Below are 15,797 nucleotides of genomic sequence, written 5' to 3' on the forward strand. Positions count from 1 at the left end.
CAAAACGACAGCAAATATAGGGGTGGGCTGGTCATTTCACAAGTGGGTCCCACCTGGACCCCACCTGTGAAATGACCAACTCCCCTGTTTTTTGGGTGGTTTTCGAGTGTTGGATCCTCCAGCTCCCATCACGGCTGGAGGAGAACCAGATCCATCCCACACCCTGAGTCAAGGGACTAGGTGTGGGAAAACTTGGTACTTTGTTTTTTTAGTAGTTGAGGTCTTAATATCAAAACTGTCACTTATTGATAGGGTAGACAAAAAACTAGTTGGTTGGAAAGGTCATCTCTTAACTCATGTTGTGAGAGTATTATTGATTCGATCAGTATGTTCTCTCTTTGATCATCACTTACTTGATGATGTGTTTTTCTTTTCCAAAAAGCGTTTGTTCCAAACTTGGCTCTATTAATGTTAGATTCTTATGGCGAGGAGATAGTAAGAAGAAAACTAGTGTTAGTTTAGCTTGGAAGAAAGGTGTGTATCCCAAAGGCTGAGGATGGAGTAAGCTTGAGGGATGCAACCACCCATAACAAAGCTCTTTTGTTAAAGTTAGTGTGGAGACTATTAACTGCTACTGAGGGGCTTTGGTCTTCTATCCTTCGCACCAAATATTTTCACAATAAACCCCTCTTGTATGAGGTTGTTTGTAGGAAAAAAAGAGTCTTGGTTTGGAACAATTTAGTTAGAGTTCTTCCCTTACTCAAAAGAATGGTATAAAAAAAAATTGGTAACAGTGAATCTATTAGTGTTTGGACTGACCCATGGATCCCGACCTTACCTAGTTTTTCAATAGCCATGTCGTATAGACGACACCCTTCTGTCTATGAAGATAATGTCATCTGAAACTGTAGAATGTACCCCTATTTCTATGTTTTTGCCTTCTAATGTGGTGAATGCTGTTATTAGAATTCATCTCCTTAATATGGGTTCACAAGAGTCTTGATTGTTTGTTCCTTTTAAATCGGGATGCTTCTCAGTTAAGTTGGATGTCAAGTTCATTAGAGAGGGAATACCACTGATGGGTCCCAAAATGTGATGGAGATTTGTTTGGAAACCTAACATCCAATCAGAGTTCAAAGTTTTTGGGAGGGTCATTCTTAGGGCTGTAAACGGATCGGATTCGGCTCGGATAGTACTATATCTGCATCCGCATCCGATTAGCTATCGGACGGATTCGGATAAGGCTAAACGGATACGGATACGGATACGGACACGGATATGGATCGGATATTTTATCCGTTTACATGTAAATATAGCTTTTCGGATAGCTATAGCCTATCCGTATCCGTTTAGCTTTCGGACGGATTCGGATAGTGCTAAACGGATACAGAAACGGATTTCGGCTATTCATTTACACCCCTAGTCATTCTTGAAGGACCTCTTGTGAAATAAAAAATGGTTAGGACGCTTTGATGAGATTTGCATCTTCTGTAATCGTGACTCTGAAGCTCTCATTCTATTTTATATGGCTGCATAGGAATTAAATTATTTCAAATCCCCCTTAATCCGATGTAGCCTTTTAGAATATTAATAGATGGGTAGGTGTGGCTAGTATGTATCCTTCCCTCTTCCATGGTATGAGGTATGATTTTGATCCTTTATCTTTGTCACACCCAACTCAGACTAACCCGGGTTATGTGACTGAATGTCTCCAGACATCCCCAAAACCACCAGGATCCCAGTTCAGTGGCCTACCTCACAATAATAATATGCATATGCAATATGAAATGAAATCCTACAATGCATTCATCTAATGCAAAAAGAAAAGCTATAAAATTTACATGATTATACTTCTATTATGATGAACGAACAATTGCAATAGGCATAAACAAATATAAGGAATAAACACTCCCAAAATAAAGGCAAACAAAAAGAGTCCAAGGGCGGCCAATCTCCTGTGTGCTTGGCTGATAACCACAACGCCAAGTTGGAGGAGTCGGTCCAAACTTCTAGATGCACGATGCCCTTTGAGATAGCATCATTGACACCTTGTTCAATGGCTTTTGCTTCGGCTTCCAAGGCTGAACATAGTTTGGCATAGTCATATGAAACAATATGTTTTTTAGCGGATACAAAACAACAAGTCGCCCAGTCTACTTCATTTGTTGATTGAAAGAAACTTCCATATGTGATGATAATAGCATGACCATCTGTTGTATTTGGTTGGCCTTGGTCGGCTAGGGAATAAAATTGGGGGTTGAATGCACTAAGGGATCTTGACAGTGACTATTATGCCATTTAGAGATGAGTTGGATAAGATGCATTGGGTTCGGTTTTTGTGATTTAAAAACAACATTATTCCTTTCATGTCAAATGAAAAATAAAACTATAGAACCAAGAATAAGGAAAAATTTCAGGTATGTTTTTGAAAAAACTTGGTTATGAAATAAATTCAGAATTAAGTATTTGAAAGAAGAAGTTGTTAGAAGTTCTGGTCGGAGGACAACAAAACTTGCTGCCCATATGCGTTTTGCATAGGGGCATGCGAAGAATAAATGCTAGAAAGATTCAACATGGTCAATACACAGAGGGCATGAAGTGTCAACATGAATAAACCTGTTAACACAATCCTTAGTGAGTAAACCATTATTGATGCATTTCCACATAAAGATTTTGAACTTGGGATGAAGTTTAAGTTTCCAAATAAAATTTCAAGGGAACTCAGGCATAGAGGAAGAATTAGGATTCCCAGAGCGGAAATTGGCAGCTACTTTAGAAGAAAGTGTGCCTGATTTACTTGAAGGACAAAAAATATGATCCGGAAAGTGTGGGATTGGAAGACGAATTTGTTCAATATGAGAGACAATATCAAGTGGGAAAAGAAAGTGTAAGAAAGAGGAGTTCTAGACTCCATAATGATGAATAAGCCCAGAAACGTGGGAAAGGGATGGATGAGGATGGCATTGGGGGGGGGGGGCAATTTAAAATCAGGCAAAGAAGGGATCCATTGATCTTCCAAGATGCGAGTATGAGATCCTGTGTCTATTCTCCAACATAATAGTTTACAGAACATTGGTAAAATGTCCAAAATTCCTTTCCAGAACAAGGAACAGTTCCATTTGTGAGGAGTAAAAAGGAAAGAATAATTATTGAAGTATTTGGCTTTTAAAGTCACAATTTTTGCTAGAGAGAATGGAACTCTTATCAACATTAATCTGTTGACCAAACACATCCTCAAAGAGTAGAAAGATAGATTTAATAGTTACGATATCATTGTTGGTAGCACAACAAAAGAAAAAACAGTCATCGGTAAAGAATAGATGAGAGACCCTTGGGGCAGATCTAGCAATCTTAATACCTTTAATTAGTCCTTCAGACTCGGCAACTGAAAGCATTTGAGATAAACCTTCCGTGACAAAGAAGAAAAGAAAAGGGAAAAGAGGATCACCTTGACGCAGGCCTCTATAGGAGGAGAAATGAGTGAAAGTAATTTCATTGAGAATAATGGAGTAGGTGCAAGAAGAAAACCAAACTGAAGTAATATCACACCATTGATCATAAAAACCAAGGGATTCCATAATTTCTCGAATGAAACTCCACTCAACAATATGATGATGTTGCTAACTTTGAAGGTTCTCTTTTAAGTTAAGGGGTAATCTCTTTGTGATTAAGCTGGTTACAATAGACGTTGTAACCACTTTTTTTCTGTCCTAGCCCACAAGATAGCATAGCGTTTTAAAATGGGGTTAGTTTTGTAATTGTCTTTAGAAGTTTGGGACCAAACTCGTTACTATAAATCCTTCGTTGCAATTCCCAGTTTTCATCCTCCGTTTGTTTCAACGTAAAATTTTACCTCAAAAAATTGTACATGTTAAAAAGTGTTCCAATGCTTGTTTTTTGATGGAAACAAATTGGAAAAATTGTCAACATGTAAAATTTTACATTTACAAAGTAAAATATTCCGCGTAAAATTTTCCAAGCACGAATGAGAAATCACTAGGGGCTCTGTTTGTTTCCGCTTACCATTCGAGCATGACATCAGTTTGTTCTCAAACAAAACAAAGCGACTACCCTCATTACGTATTTTTATTTGCTCCATTTCCTGCTCGTTCCATTTCTCCAAGTTCCTCTAATAGAGGGGGGGTGGACCCCACTCGGGCAAGAGTAGAGTGGTCATTTCCGCCCCCCTCCATTAGAAGAACTTGAAGAAATGGACCTGCCCAGAAAATGGAACAAATAAAGGTCCCCTTCATTACGATCCAATCCAATCCAATCCCTTTTCACAAGGATCACCGAAGACATGGATGAAATCAAGCTATTGGGTTAGGGTCTCCCACCAAGGACTCGTTATCACCTCCAATTCCTGCCCTCTCCAATTCCCTCCAATTCCTCACATAGGAGCAGAAATGACCACCTTATCCCCTGCCCGAACACACTGCCCAAGGTGGAGTAGGATGGTCATTTCTGCTCCTATGTAAGGAACTGGAGGGAATTGAAACAGGCAGCGAATTGGAGGTGATAAAAATACCCCACGAAGATGGATCTCCGGCACTCATCACAATCACCACCATCACAGGCCGCGAGAAGAAGCATCACCATGCACAGCTACAACGTACTCTCTAGCCTCATTTTTCTTTGGTCATTTTGCGTTCTAAAGCCCTTTTTTATGTGAAATTACCCTATTTACCCATAAATCAAAGTTAAAATAATTTGTTCTAAACCCTTAAGTTAATTTTATCCGGTCACTCAACCCAAACCGACCCGAGACCACTCAACTATCGCAAACCCTAATATATATATATAGCCAGCATCCGTTACAGCAGTAGGCAAACACCATCTGTGACGGGGTGAATTAGGGTTTTGTTGTGCTTCTTCGATTCAGGATTCTTAGTTCTTCCTCGGCAGTAATGGTGAGTTCGAAACTGTCTCTACCTTAATGCATACTCACTCAGTTCACTTATTTTTGTCGATGGCAATACTGTTTTCGTTGTTTTCTCCAGGCGGATGTGGAAACAGATGTTGCCTCCGGGCAGCCGAAGAGGAGAACATTCAAGAAGTTCAGCTTCAGAGGCGTTGATTTGGATGCGCTTCTTGACATGTCAACTGACGATCTTGTCAAGCTATTCACCGCCCGGGCTCGCAGAAGGTAAGACTCACAATCATCGGATTTAACTGCAGGTTTTTTTGCTTTGATCCATCTACAACTCTCGGCTATTTATTTTTTTATTTTGTAGGTTCCAACGAGGTCTGAAGCGGAAGCCGATGGCTTTGATCAAGAAACTGCGCAAGGCGGTGAGATTTCTTTTCTCCCTTTATAATTTTTGTTAAAATTTTTATTTGTTTGAGGTGTTCCTGTTAAAATGTTAATTTGCTTCCTTGAATGGCTACGAGTTCATTTATTTGTTTATTTTTTTGGTGATGGTTGATTCTGTAGCTGCTTTTCGAATCCTGACTAACTAATTTGCTATTTGGATCTGGGATGGATTTATATTAGCTAGTCGATTAGATGTCTCTATCCACTGTCAAGTGATGGCTAAGCTATTGATTTGTACAAGCCATTTCAAATTGATCTTGCATTTTTTTTTTTTAAAGTTTTCAAATGATTTTTGTAGAGCTTCTTTGTCGATGGTGTAGCGTTGGAACCTTTTTAGTTTATACTGTTCTGTAATGTTACCACGGGGGACCTATGGGATTTGGATAAAAGTGTGCTTTGGTGGGTAGAATCAAGGAAAAGTTTTTTGGGCCTGTTGATGGCTTCTATTTTGTAATGGAGTTCCTTATAACATAGTCAGGGGCTTTCTTTAGTTCTTGGATATACAGCTATTGTCTGGCTTCCTTCATTCGTGAGTATTTCTATGGTGAATTGATTTGTCTTTTTTTCTTCACGTGCTTCTCTATTGAATTACTGTAACTTATTGCATGTCTCGCCTTAACCCCCTCCGCCCTCTCCACACGATCTAGGGGAAAAAGGAGGTGAAATCTAACTAGCAACATTATGAGAATTTGAAGCGGCATCATGTAATCAATAAGAACTTTAAAGGGAAAAGCTTTCAAAGGCATGGGTATTTGGTTAGGCATTGACGAGGGTTCGATAAGGCCTTAATACAAATAAAAAGAAAAATTAAAAATTGATCTAATTAAATTTTTAAGAAGTAAATAAACTAAAAAAGACAAGTTTATAAGTTAGGGAAGGATTAAATGTAGGGTTATGACCTCTTGCATTTTAGATGGTGGGCTTTGATTTCTTTATCTCCTTGCATTTTATTGGATGGATTTGGAGATTTCTTTATCTCCATAACTGGGTAGGATGGATTTTAGTTGTCATTTTCTTAGATGAATGGTGATGCCCCCACCCCTCCCTTTCCCTTGTCTGTCATTGTTAAACTTGAGTTGAGCTTAATGCCTAAATTAAGTTTCACAACTTTTATCTGAGGGGGCTGGACAATGTTTGGTACCAATTAGTCAATGACCCAATGTCTTGCCTCATATATGTTGTAAAACAGTAAAACTTGGTTATATTTTGTTATTCCTGGGAATCAAGAACCTACATTTAGTGACCTGATTTTGATTTTAGGGGCTGGAGAATGTTCATTTGTACAAGACTGTTACAAGGACACTTGTGCCTGTGTCAACTGGTCATATTATTTTTTTGGATTTCATTGTCTTGTTTCTTGACCTTGTAGCTTCAAATTCAATGGCAATCTTCTCCAGTTTCATTTGTACTGAAGTCTACCCCTGAATATTCAATTTTCTAAATTCACAACCTGACCGATAACAGAATGCAAGCATGGTCTACTAGCTAATAGATGACCAAGAAAAGCATTGAACCCACAATCTGATAGGTGTTAGATGTTTGGGCAGTAGGCGTCAGTACAAACCATAGTCTTTGACCTTATTTGCAAAATCTAAGAATAGAACTAGTCAAGGGTTTTTTTTTTTTTTTATCACAAATGATTTTCAATATTGGTTTGAAGTTTCAAATTGCAGCTCATGGCTAGCAATGGGGCGCATGGGTAGGGAAAAAATCCTCTACTGTGCCCTAATCTTGTGGTGCATTGTAGTGCGGGCTTGAGAGCTCAACACGTGGAAGATGCGGCATCCAACAGTGCCGAGCTCGAGAAAAAGAACTGCTTGCATTGAGCTCTCACTGTTGGATGAAGCTTCTTCCACGTGTCGAACTCTCAGGCCCACACTGCAGTGCACCGCAAGATGCCCGATCTGTAGAGGATTTTTATCCCACATGGGTTTGGTAGCTTTAGTGTAATGATTTACTTTATGTCTCAATTTGATTTAACTGAATCTACTTGTGAAACTGATACAGTTACACGCAGGGTTAATTAGGGATTATTTTTGTAATTTCCTTTTATTATTCATGTTGATTGAATTGTTGCTCGTAGGAGTTAGTAGCAGATAGAGTTTGAATTCATTCAGAATTTGAGTTAGTTTGTGATAAGGATCCTAGTTAGAGTTATCGTCAGTCTTTTACAAGGTTATTAATAGCAATGTAACCTATTGATTGGGAGAATGAAATTGATTGAATTAAGGTCGGTGGATTTTACTGTGGCAATCTCTGCTATCATGTTTTTCTTTTCTATCGTTCTTCCCTATTTGAATCTCTTCTAATTAGTTATTGTAGCTCTGTTCTTGCAGTGGCTTGGTAATCCATAGCAATTGGTAGAACTGATTGGTTGTAAGCCCAATTATTCTGCAACTTCCTATCCATCTAGCAGAGTTTATTGTCCCCTTGTATAAAGTCTGCTTTGAGAACCAAATCTGGAACTGCCGCTGGCTTTGTTCTTACTGCCAGTTTGTGTTTCAGAGGAATATTGTTATCTCCTGCTAGCTGATTTTAGGGTTTGTTGCTTGGGGTCAAAGGATCGGAGATTATCAACCTTGGCCTCAAATTTGGAGTCGATTGGTGTTGAATCGACTGAGTTCTCTCAACTTAAGTTGAAAGGGTTACTGCTGAATTTATTCTTCTTATTGTGAGTTAGACCTTTTTTTTTTTAATATAATAATAAAGACCCTACTTCTATCATTTACTGAAAATTCCTTTATTCCCTACTTTTGTTCTATTTTATTCCTTGCACTGAATTGAATACCAGATCAATCCTTCCCTTTTAAAGTATTTACAATTGAGTCATAAGTCCTGTTTGCCTGACTCAATGGTTCCAAAAATAATTACGAAACTGCCACTACTCATTCATTTGAGTTATTTGTCATGTACATGTCCATAGCGATTCAATTTAAGGGTGTTGGAACCCGAGATTGCATAGGAAACACTACAGCTATCTTCATACTTGTGGTTATTGCGAGTTCCTTAGCTTGCCTAGAGTGAGTATGATTGCTTATATAAATGGCTTATTGGAATTTGATTGTTTCTGACTTTCTGTCGTGTCCTTGGGAGCTGCTTTTTTATGCTCTCTCCCCCACCACTTTTTTTTTGGGGGTGGGGGGGGGGTGTGGAGAGGGGAAGAGGGCGGTTGATTTTTTTCTGCGTAGGTCGCTTCAGTATGCCCAACAACTTATTTTGTGCCTGAATGTTTATATTTACCACTGGCATATAACTTCCTCTGTGGCTGTTAATGGTTTATCTTATATTCTTGTTTTTATCTCTTTTCATTATGAGTCTTTATATATCGATTGAAAGTTTTCAGTTTATTTTAAACATACCTAATTGTCCTAGGAGTCATACTCATGACAATTGCATTTTAGAATATGCATGGAATTCTTTGATTAGAATATTTAACCCTAGATAACGTCTTCTACTATTGTTAGGGTAGAAGTTTTATTCTTGCTTCCTTATTCATGGATGTTTTCCTGACAAGTAGGGTGGTATTTTTCTTGAAAAACACCATTTTCTCTTGTTTTTTTTTCCCTTCCTACTGGCTTGTAATATTTTTTTGGTAAATTATCTCATGTTAGTAATTCAGTGGAAGGAAATGAAGGTCAACATTTGATTTTACTGTTTTATATTCATTGAACAGAAGCGAGAGGCTCCACCAGGTGAGAAGCCAGAGCCAGTTAGAACTCACCTCCGGAACATGATCATAGTGCCTGAGATGATCGGAAGTATCATTGGGGTTTACAATGGGAAGACCTTCAACCAGGTCGAAATCAAACCAGAGATGATTGGACACTATTTGGCTGAGTTCTCAATCTCTTACAAGCCAGTCAAGCATGGAAGGCCTGGTATTGGTGCTACCCACTCGTCTCGGTTCATTCCTCTCAAGTGAGATCTTCACCTGTACCGTGTGATTTCAACTGATTGTTGTTCTCTGAGAGTTGGTCTGGTGTTAGTTATGTTTTCTTCTTATGTGCCTTATGACTAAATTTTGTCCTCTATTTGTTAGTTATTTCCTTTACTAGTTGGATTTAAAAGCCAAAACAGGGGCAACGAATTTGGACCTTGCAGCTTCAGTTAAGATTTTAGAAGAGTATTTTCCTTTGTGAACTATTTGTTAGAAAATTTGAATATCGTTTGCAAATCTTTGTGATGCTTGCTCAATTTAGAGGTAGGAAAGCTACTCGGGTTCCCTGTTTGATACCTGCTGCTGCTTAATTTTGGTTGGGTGCTCAAATGAATGGTCTGGCTGCCCTACGTTTGTAGGTAGATAAATTAAGTTTGGTGCCATGGATTATTGTGGTTGGTATGTTACGAAGATTGCATTTGTATGGGGTCTCTAGGCCTGGTAGTGTTGTGAGTCGGAGAGGAATTGCTCTTAGAAACAAAGTAGCCTAATCTGAAAGGTAGGGCAGCCAAAGAGACCAATGTGAAATACAAACGATTGAGTTCCTCTTCATCCATGGTGAAGAGAGAATCTTTTAATCAATGGTTCCTGGTGGTTGGATGGGACTCCTATAAACGGTGTATACTAGTCGGGCAGGTCGGATTTTGGTAGGACTTAATTGGGCCCCATCAATTTAAGGCCCCTAACCGATCCTCTAGGCCAGGGCATGGTTGCGAGCATTGTTATCGATCCTTTCCATACTAACTGGTTGGTCCGGTCTTGAAGTTTTACCGGTTTGGACCTATTAAGGGCATTTTGGACCTCATACGAAAGGGCAGAGGGAATAATGACAACCCAATGGCTAACCCTTGTTAGCTAAGCCTGAAAGTGGGCCTGGTTGAATGTTCAATTGGTTTGCAGAGCTTTGGAGAAGTAGCCATAAACATGGGATATCTGCTTGTTACATGCAACTATGTCAGATTTTTCCTGATCAGGAAGACCCAAAAACTGGACCAAATTAATTAGATTTATAAATGTTGTAATAATTAACAAATTTAGACATTGGTCAGGTATCTACACCGTTAAAGAGCCGGTACACAGTGGACAAGGCTCTTGCGTTTTGCAGGGTCTGAGAGAGGACTCAAACCCGTGCAACTACGCTGGCAGTAATGAGACCTTGCCATCGCACTAGGTGGTAGTCAAATTGAGTATTAAGCCCCATTATTCGGATTAAGTTCGTTTTCAATGGCTACTAGTGGTAAAGTTAAAAGGAAGGATAGCAAGATTGCAGGAACTTGGAGTATCCTATCTTGTGATCTAGATTCGTTCTATAAACAGGAAATTGTGTAAAATTTCACACCAGAACAAAGACAAAATTACCAATGGAAGAATACGTTTCCCTCTTGCATGCCTTCTATTAAGGCTAAAGAAGAGAAATCAAATTCAAATTCCATCTACGGTTTGCATGTTGATTGAGTCAAGGCTTATCCCACACAAAGTGCTAATAGTTTATCCTCTTCTTATCTCTTCTCTTCATCTCCTTGTATGAAGGAGTTTGTTTTGCAATCAAACCCATCTTCTCTTTGTTATTTGAATTTCAAATTCAAATGTAACGTGTACATCATATACTATATAAATACAACATCACCGCAAGCTTAAGAGTACGGTGAACTCTTATATCAAATCTCTCCTGGGTTTATTTTATCCTCCTCTATTGTTATCCTTTCATGATATATAGAGCCCAAGACTAACGTCCAAGCAATTATGGCTGCTTCAGATTCCTCCACCACCACCACCACCTCCTCCATTCCATTGATAATTTCTCCCACCAACATCGTTCAACTGCTCCTAATCAGGCTTGAACGAACCAATTACCTTCTCTGGAAGTCCCAATTCCTTCCACTTCTACATGCCCACGACTTGTTGGGCTATGTAGATGGAAGTTTTTAATGCCAGCCCCAAACTTTGCCCCCCATCGATACTGCCTATTCATCTATTACCACTCCAACCGTGAACCTTGCCTACACAACTTGGAGACGCCAAGACCAGATCATACTCTCTTGGATCATCTCGTCTAACTAAGCATTCGATGGCCCACATCATTGGCCTTACATCCTCTCGTGCTGCTTGGAAAACCCTAGAACGCACGTATGCCTCTCATTCATAGGCTTGTGTGATGCAACTTAAGTACCAATTGTTGCAAATAAAAAAAGGCACCAGCTCCATGGCTGACTATCTTCATAGGGTCAAGGAATTGGTCGCAAACCTTGCTGCAGCTTCTCATCCTGTAGCTGATTCAAACATTGTTCTCAGCATTCTCAAAGGGTTAGGCAATGAATATGAGTCATTTGCCACCTCTGTCACTACTAGGATTGATCCACTTACCCTCGATGATTTCACTGGCCTCCTTCTAAGCCAAGAAATCCTCAAGGAATAGCGATCTCCCATATTGGATCTGTCAACCATTGAAGCTAATGTTGCCGCCACAAATCCCACTCTGTGTCACTGCCAACCAATACCAACAGAGGGAGAAGCAACAATTATAGATGTGGCCGTGGAAGAGGACGCAACAATTATTCAAATCAGCCACGACAGAACAATTCGGCCATTACATGGTGTTCAATAATTTGTGAGTGCAATTGGGATAGATGTTTGCAGGCCATCAGCAGACTAACTGAGCTCACTTTAGATAAAAAGAAACGATTGTTGAAAGCAATCATGTCATGGTACCAGGATTTCTAAACTGGAGACCCAGGTTTGGAATCTCGTAATCACTTGTCCGACTTCATGGAAGTCGATCCTCTTCCTCATTGGAATAGTGAGTTAGGGACACACGCTTACAGCGCCTTCGTGGTTACTTTGAAAAGCTAAGCCTCTATATACTGAAAGCGTGTATCAATTATCGGTTTCACTGCTCCATGGAGGTGGGCACTAGATACACCAAGCCTGGATTCAGACGTCCCGGAGCCACCTATCTCGGCAGCAATGTTCGATTACTTACCTACTTGCTTGCTTGCCTATAACTCGATTTTCTTTATTACAGAAAAGAGGGGAAAGTGGTTGTTTCATTGTTCGATTCATACTTTTGTTAGCGTGATTTAATCACAAACTACTTGTGAATTGCTAACTTGCTTACCGCTCTTATACGTTCGTAAGGAGACTGAAAACCTGTCTCTAGGAAAAGGAAAACAAAAATGTACATAAATATCGGTCTAAATGAAATTCAAGGTCTTTTATGGATTAGGTCGAAAACAAGGGTCTAGTGATTCAGAGAATAATGATTCAGAAAATTCAATGGTCGGTCCGTGACTCCTGGAGACTGAAAGCCTGTATCTCGGGAAAGGAAAACAAAAACGTACATAAATATCAGTGTAAATGAAATTCAAGGTCTTTTATGGATTAGGTCGAAAATAAGGATATAGTGATTCAGAGAATAATGATTCAAAAAATTCTATGGTCGGTCCATGAACCCTGGAGACTAAAAACCTATATCTCGGAAAAGGAAAACAAAAACGTATGTAAATATCAGTCTAAATGAAATTCAAGGTCTTTTATGGATTAGGTTGAAAATAAGAATATAGTGATTCAGAGAATAATGATTCAGAAAATTCTATGGTTGGTCCATGACCCCTGGATGCCATAGGCGTCCTTTGGGTGATTTCGTAGTTCCTAAGGGGTGGAGACGATGAGATCAGTCCAGGGATTTTCCTTCCTTTTACGGCATTTCGCTCAAAGGGTTGATAAAATCACCAATTCTCCATCTTAAAAAAACTTCAAAGTGAAAAAAAGTCTCAAATAGCTACTGCATTTAATACAAAAAGAAAAGTCTCAACGGCTTGTAATAATAAAAATAGAAGAGTCTGTAATAGCCACGGCGTTAGTTAGGACTTAGGACGCGTTAGATCTCCGATAACTGTGTGTTTGGAAATGAGATCTTAAAGGTATTTTAGAAAATACAAAAATCTAAGAGGATATTTATGGCAGTAAAAAATTCATTCCACTCCTGGAAAAGAGTTGTGAGTTCGGATCAGCTCCAACCTTCTTCTTGAGTCGAGTCGGCGCCTAGTGGGCCCAATGGGTTGGGATAGTTAGATTTATGGTAGTAGGGCCGAGCGGTATATTTCACCTTGCTTGTGTCACACATGACAGTAGGGGAATCGTCATCGTCTATGCTTCACTGACCGGTGTGGCTCTTTAGTGCCTCTCACAAGCGGGGGTGGGATCCACCAGAGGCAACTGACCGAATACTCTGCCCGAGTGGAATCCACCCTCCTCTTGTAAGAGGCACTAAGGAACTGCACAGGTCAGACGATAAAAATTCAAAATAGGGCCAGGCGGGATCCGAGTAGTGGAGTGGAATTGAGATTTATAAATACTATTCTCCCATACCACTCTCCACCCGCTGTCTCTTCCATCTAAACTGATCTATCTCCTTTGCCTGTCAGGGGTTGGGTTTTGCTGTGAAATAGTGTATGCCCCTGGGTAATGGCGAACAATTACAGAAGGCGAAGGCTGCCATCGCAGCAACGAAACGGTCGACTGGTATGGAAGAATAGTGTTATATATGGGTTCAGCCTCACTATCGTCTTAACCCTTCTATCCATCCAATACCAAGGCAGAGGAGAAGAGCTCTTCCAGAATCACCCTCTTACCATTTCCATTTCATTGTGGGCAATGCTAGTGGCCGTCTTCGCTTCCACTATAGTGAAGTTATTTGTAAAGAGAAAAAAGAGTCTCCGTACATGCTGGGCAAGGCGTTTATTACATCGTACCAGTCTCTTCTGTGCATTCCAGGCCTTGGTCATGCTAGTTTATGTTGTCCTATACGAAGATCGGACATGTTGGGTTCCTTCTCTATTTTCTCCCACTATTCTTGTTACCCATTAATTCATTGAGATCCAGGTGGCTCAACGACAGGTTTCATTGGAGAAGGGTTAAGCTATTTTTTGTACACCTTCATGAGTACCTCTTTGGTACATCAACCACTATTGCTGCTACTCTGCTTCCTCTGTGATGGCAGAGGAACCCGGCCACCATGTTTGTCGGACAAAATCTTATCACATCCTCTGAGATTGTAATCATGCGATTATGTATGTGCTTTTATGTTTATATGAAATTCTCCACTCCACTCCAGTCTTCAATTCGCTGCAAACATGGATCAAATATGGATCAGATCACATTTGCTTTAGATATCCCTAAATGAATACAGATGTAAATCGAATTCAGATTTACGATTCGCTCCCACTCTCTGTGAGGATGCGAAACAGAGGGCATGGGCGCATGGCTAGGCAGGGAGTGGAGTCGCAGAAAAATTAGGTGGATCCCACTCCTTTGATTAGAAGTAAAATATTCATTTCCTAAGTATTAATGGGTTCCACTTAATTGTGGGTTTAAAAAAAAATGAATAAGGGTTTAGAACGAAGCAGTTGCCTGTATTACCTCAGCCACAGGTCGATTTTCTAATGTTGCAGGAAATGATCCGGACTCCATTTTTTTTGGGGGCGGGGGGGCAATTTGGATCCTCTATTGCTGAGCTGCCCGGTAGAACCGTGCTGCCTAGACACGGCGAGGCTTGCAATGACCGCCTTACCCCTGTCCGAGTGGGAGTAAGGCAGTCATTGCATGCCTCACTGTTTCTGGGCAGCACAATCCAACCCGACAGTAGAGGATCTGGATGGAAGGGGGAAGGGGGAAGGGGGGCCGCAAGAATTGCAGTTGATAGAGAGGGAGGGGACATGTAGGGCTGTAAACGGATCGGATTCAGCTCGGATAGTGCTATATCCGCATCCACATCCGATTAGCTATCGAACGGATTCGGATAGTGCTAAACAGATACGGATCGGATATTTTATCCGTTTACATGTAAATATAGCTTTTCGGATAGCTATAGCCTATCCGTATCCGCATCTGTTTAGCTTTCGAACAGATTTGGATAGTGCTAAACGGATACGGACACGGATTTTGACTATTCATTTACACCCCTAGGGACATGGCAGTGTCTGCTTGTTACATGCAACTTTTCCAGGTTTTTTCTGATCGGGAAGACCCAAAAAACTGAACCAGATTAATTAGGTTCACATTCGTTAATTCGCAATTGCTGACATTGATCAGGTAACCACCCATTAAAAAAAAAAACCCACACTAGACCAAAAAAAGAATTTTTTTCTCCCAAATTTGCAATCCGATTAACAGGCCATTGATTAGGAATACATCCAATCTGAACCAGTACATTTTTCTTTTAAATGGGTTAAGTGAGCAGCAATTCATGTTCAGTAGAAAGGGTGTTCCAAGAACCTGTAGGTCAGATAATGCCCCAAGATACATCTAGGTGGTAGCCAAATTGAGTATTAAGCTCCATTATTCGCATCAAGTCCGTTTTCAATGGCTACAAGCGATAAAATCAAAAGGAAGGATAGCAAGACTGCAGGAACTTGGAATAACCTGTCTTGTTATCTAGATTCATTCTACAAACAGGAAATTGTGTAAAATTTCACACCTGAACAAGGACAAAATTACCAATGGAAGAATATAATTTAATGGTCATTTATGAGAAACTTACAAGTTACATCTGATACACAACACTTTGTAAAAAAAAATTCTGAGTAACACTCTTGTAGAGTTATTTGT

General features: G+C 40.0%; 1 protein-coding gene across 1 annotated transcript; it reads left to right on the top strand.

The window, feature by feature from the left end:
* The first annotated feature begins 4,814 nt into the window (after window positions 1-4,814).
* LOC122644147 (40S ribosomal protein S15) lies at window positions 4,815-9,299 on the top strand. The gene is made up of 4 exons (XM_043837763.1): window positions 4,815-4,851; window positions 4,942-5,086; window positions 5,175-5,232; window positions 8,928-9,299. Exons 1-4 carry the CDS (start codon window positions 4,848-4,850, stop codon window positions 9,174-9,176), a joined length of 456 nt encoding a protein of 151 aa, XP_043693698.1. The 5' UTR covers window positions 4,815-4,847; the 3' UTR covers window positions 9,177-9,299.
* Window positions 9,300-15,797: the final 6,498 nt, after the last annotated feature.

Source organism: Telopea speciosissima, chromosome 10 (genome assembly GCF_018873765.1).
Source record: "Telopea speciosissima isolate NSW1024214 ecotype Mountain lineage chromosome 10, Tspe_v1, whole genome shotgun sequence".
NCBI classification, from domain to species: domain Eukaryota; kingdom Viridiplantae; phylum Streptophyta; class Magnoliopsida; order Proteales; family Proteaceae; genus Telopea; species Telopea speciosissima.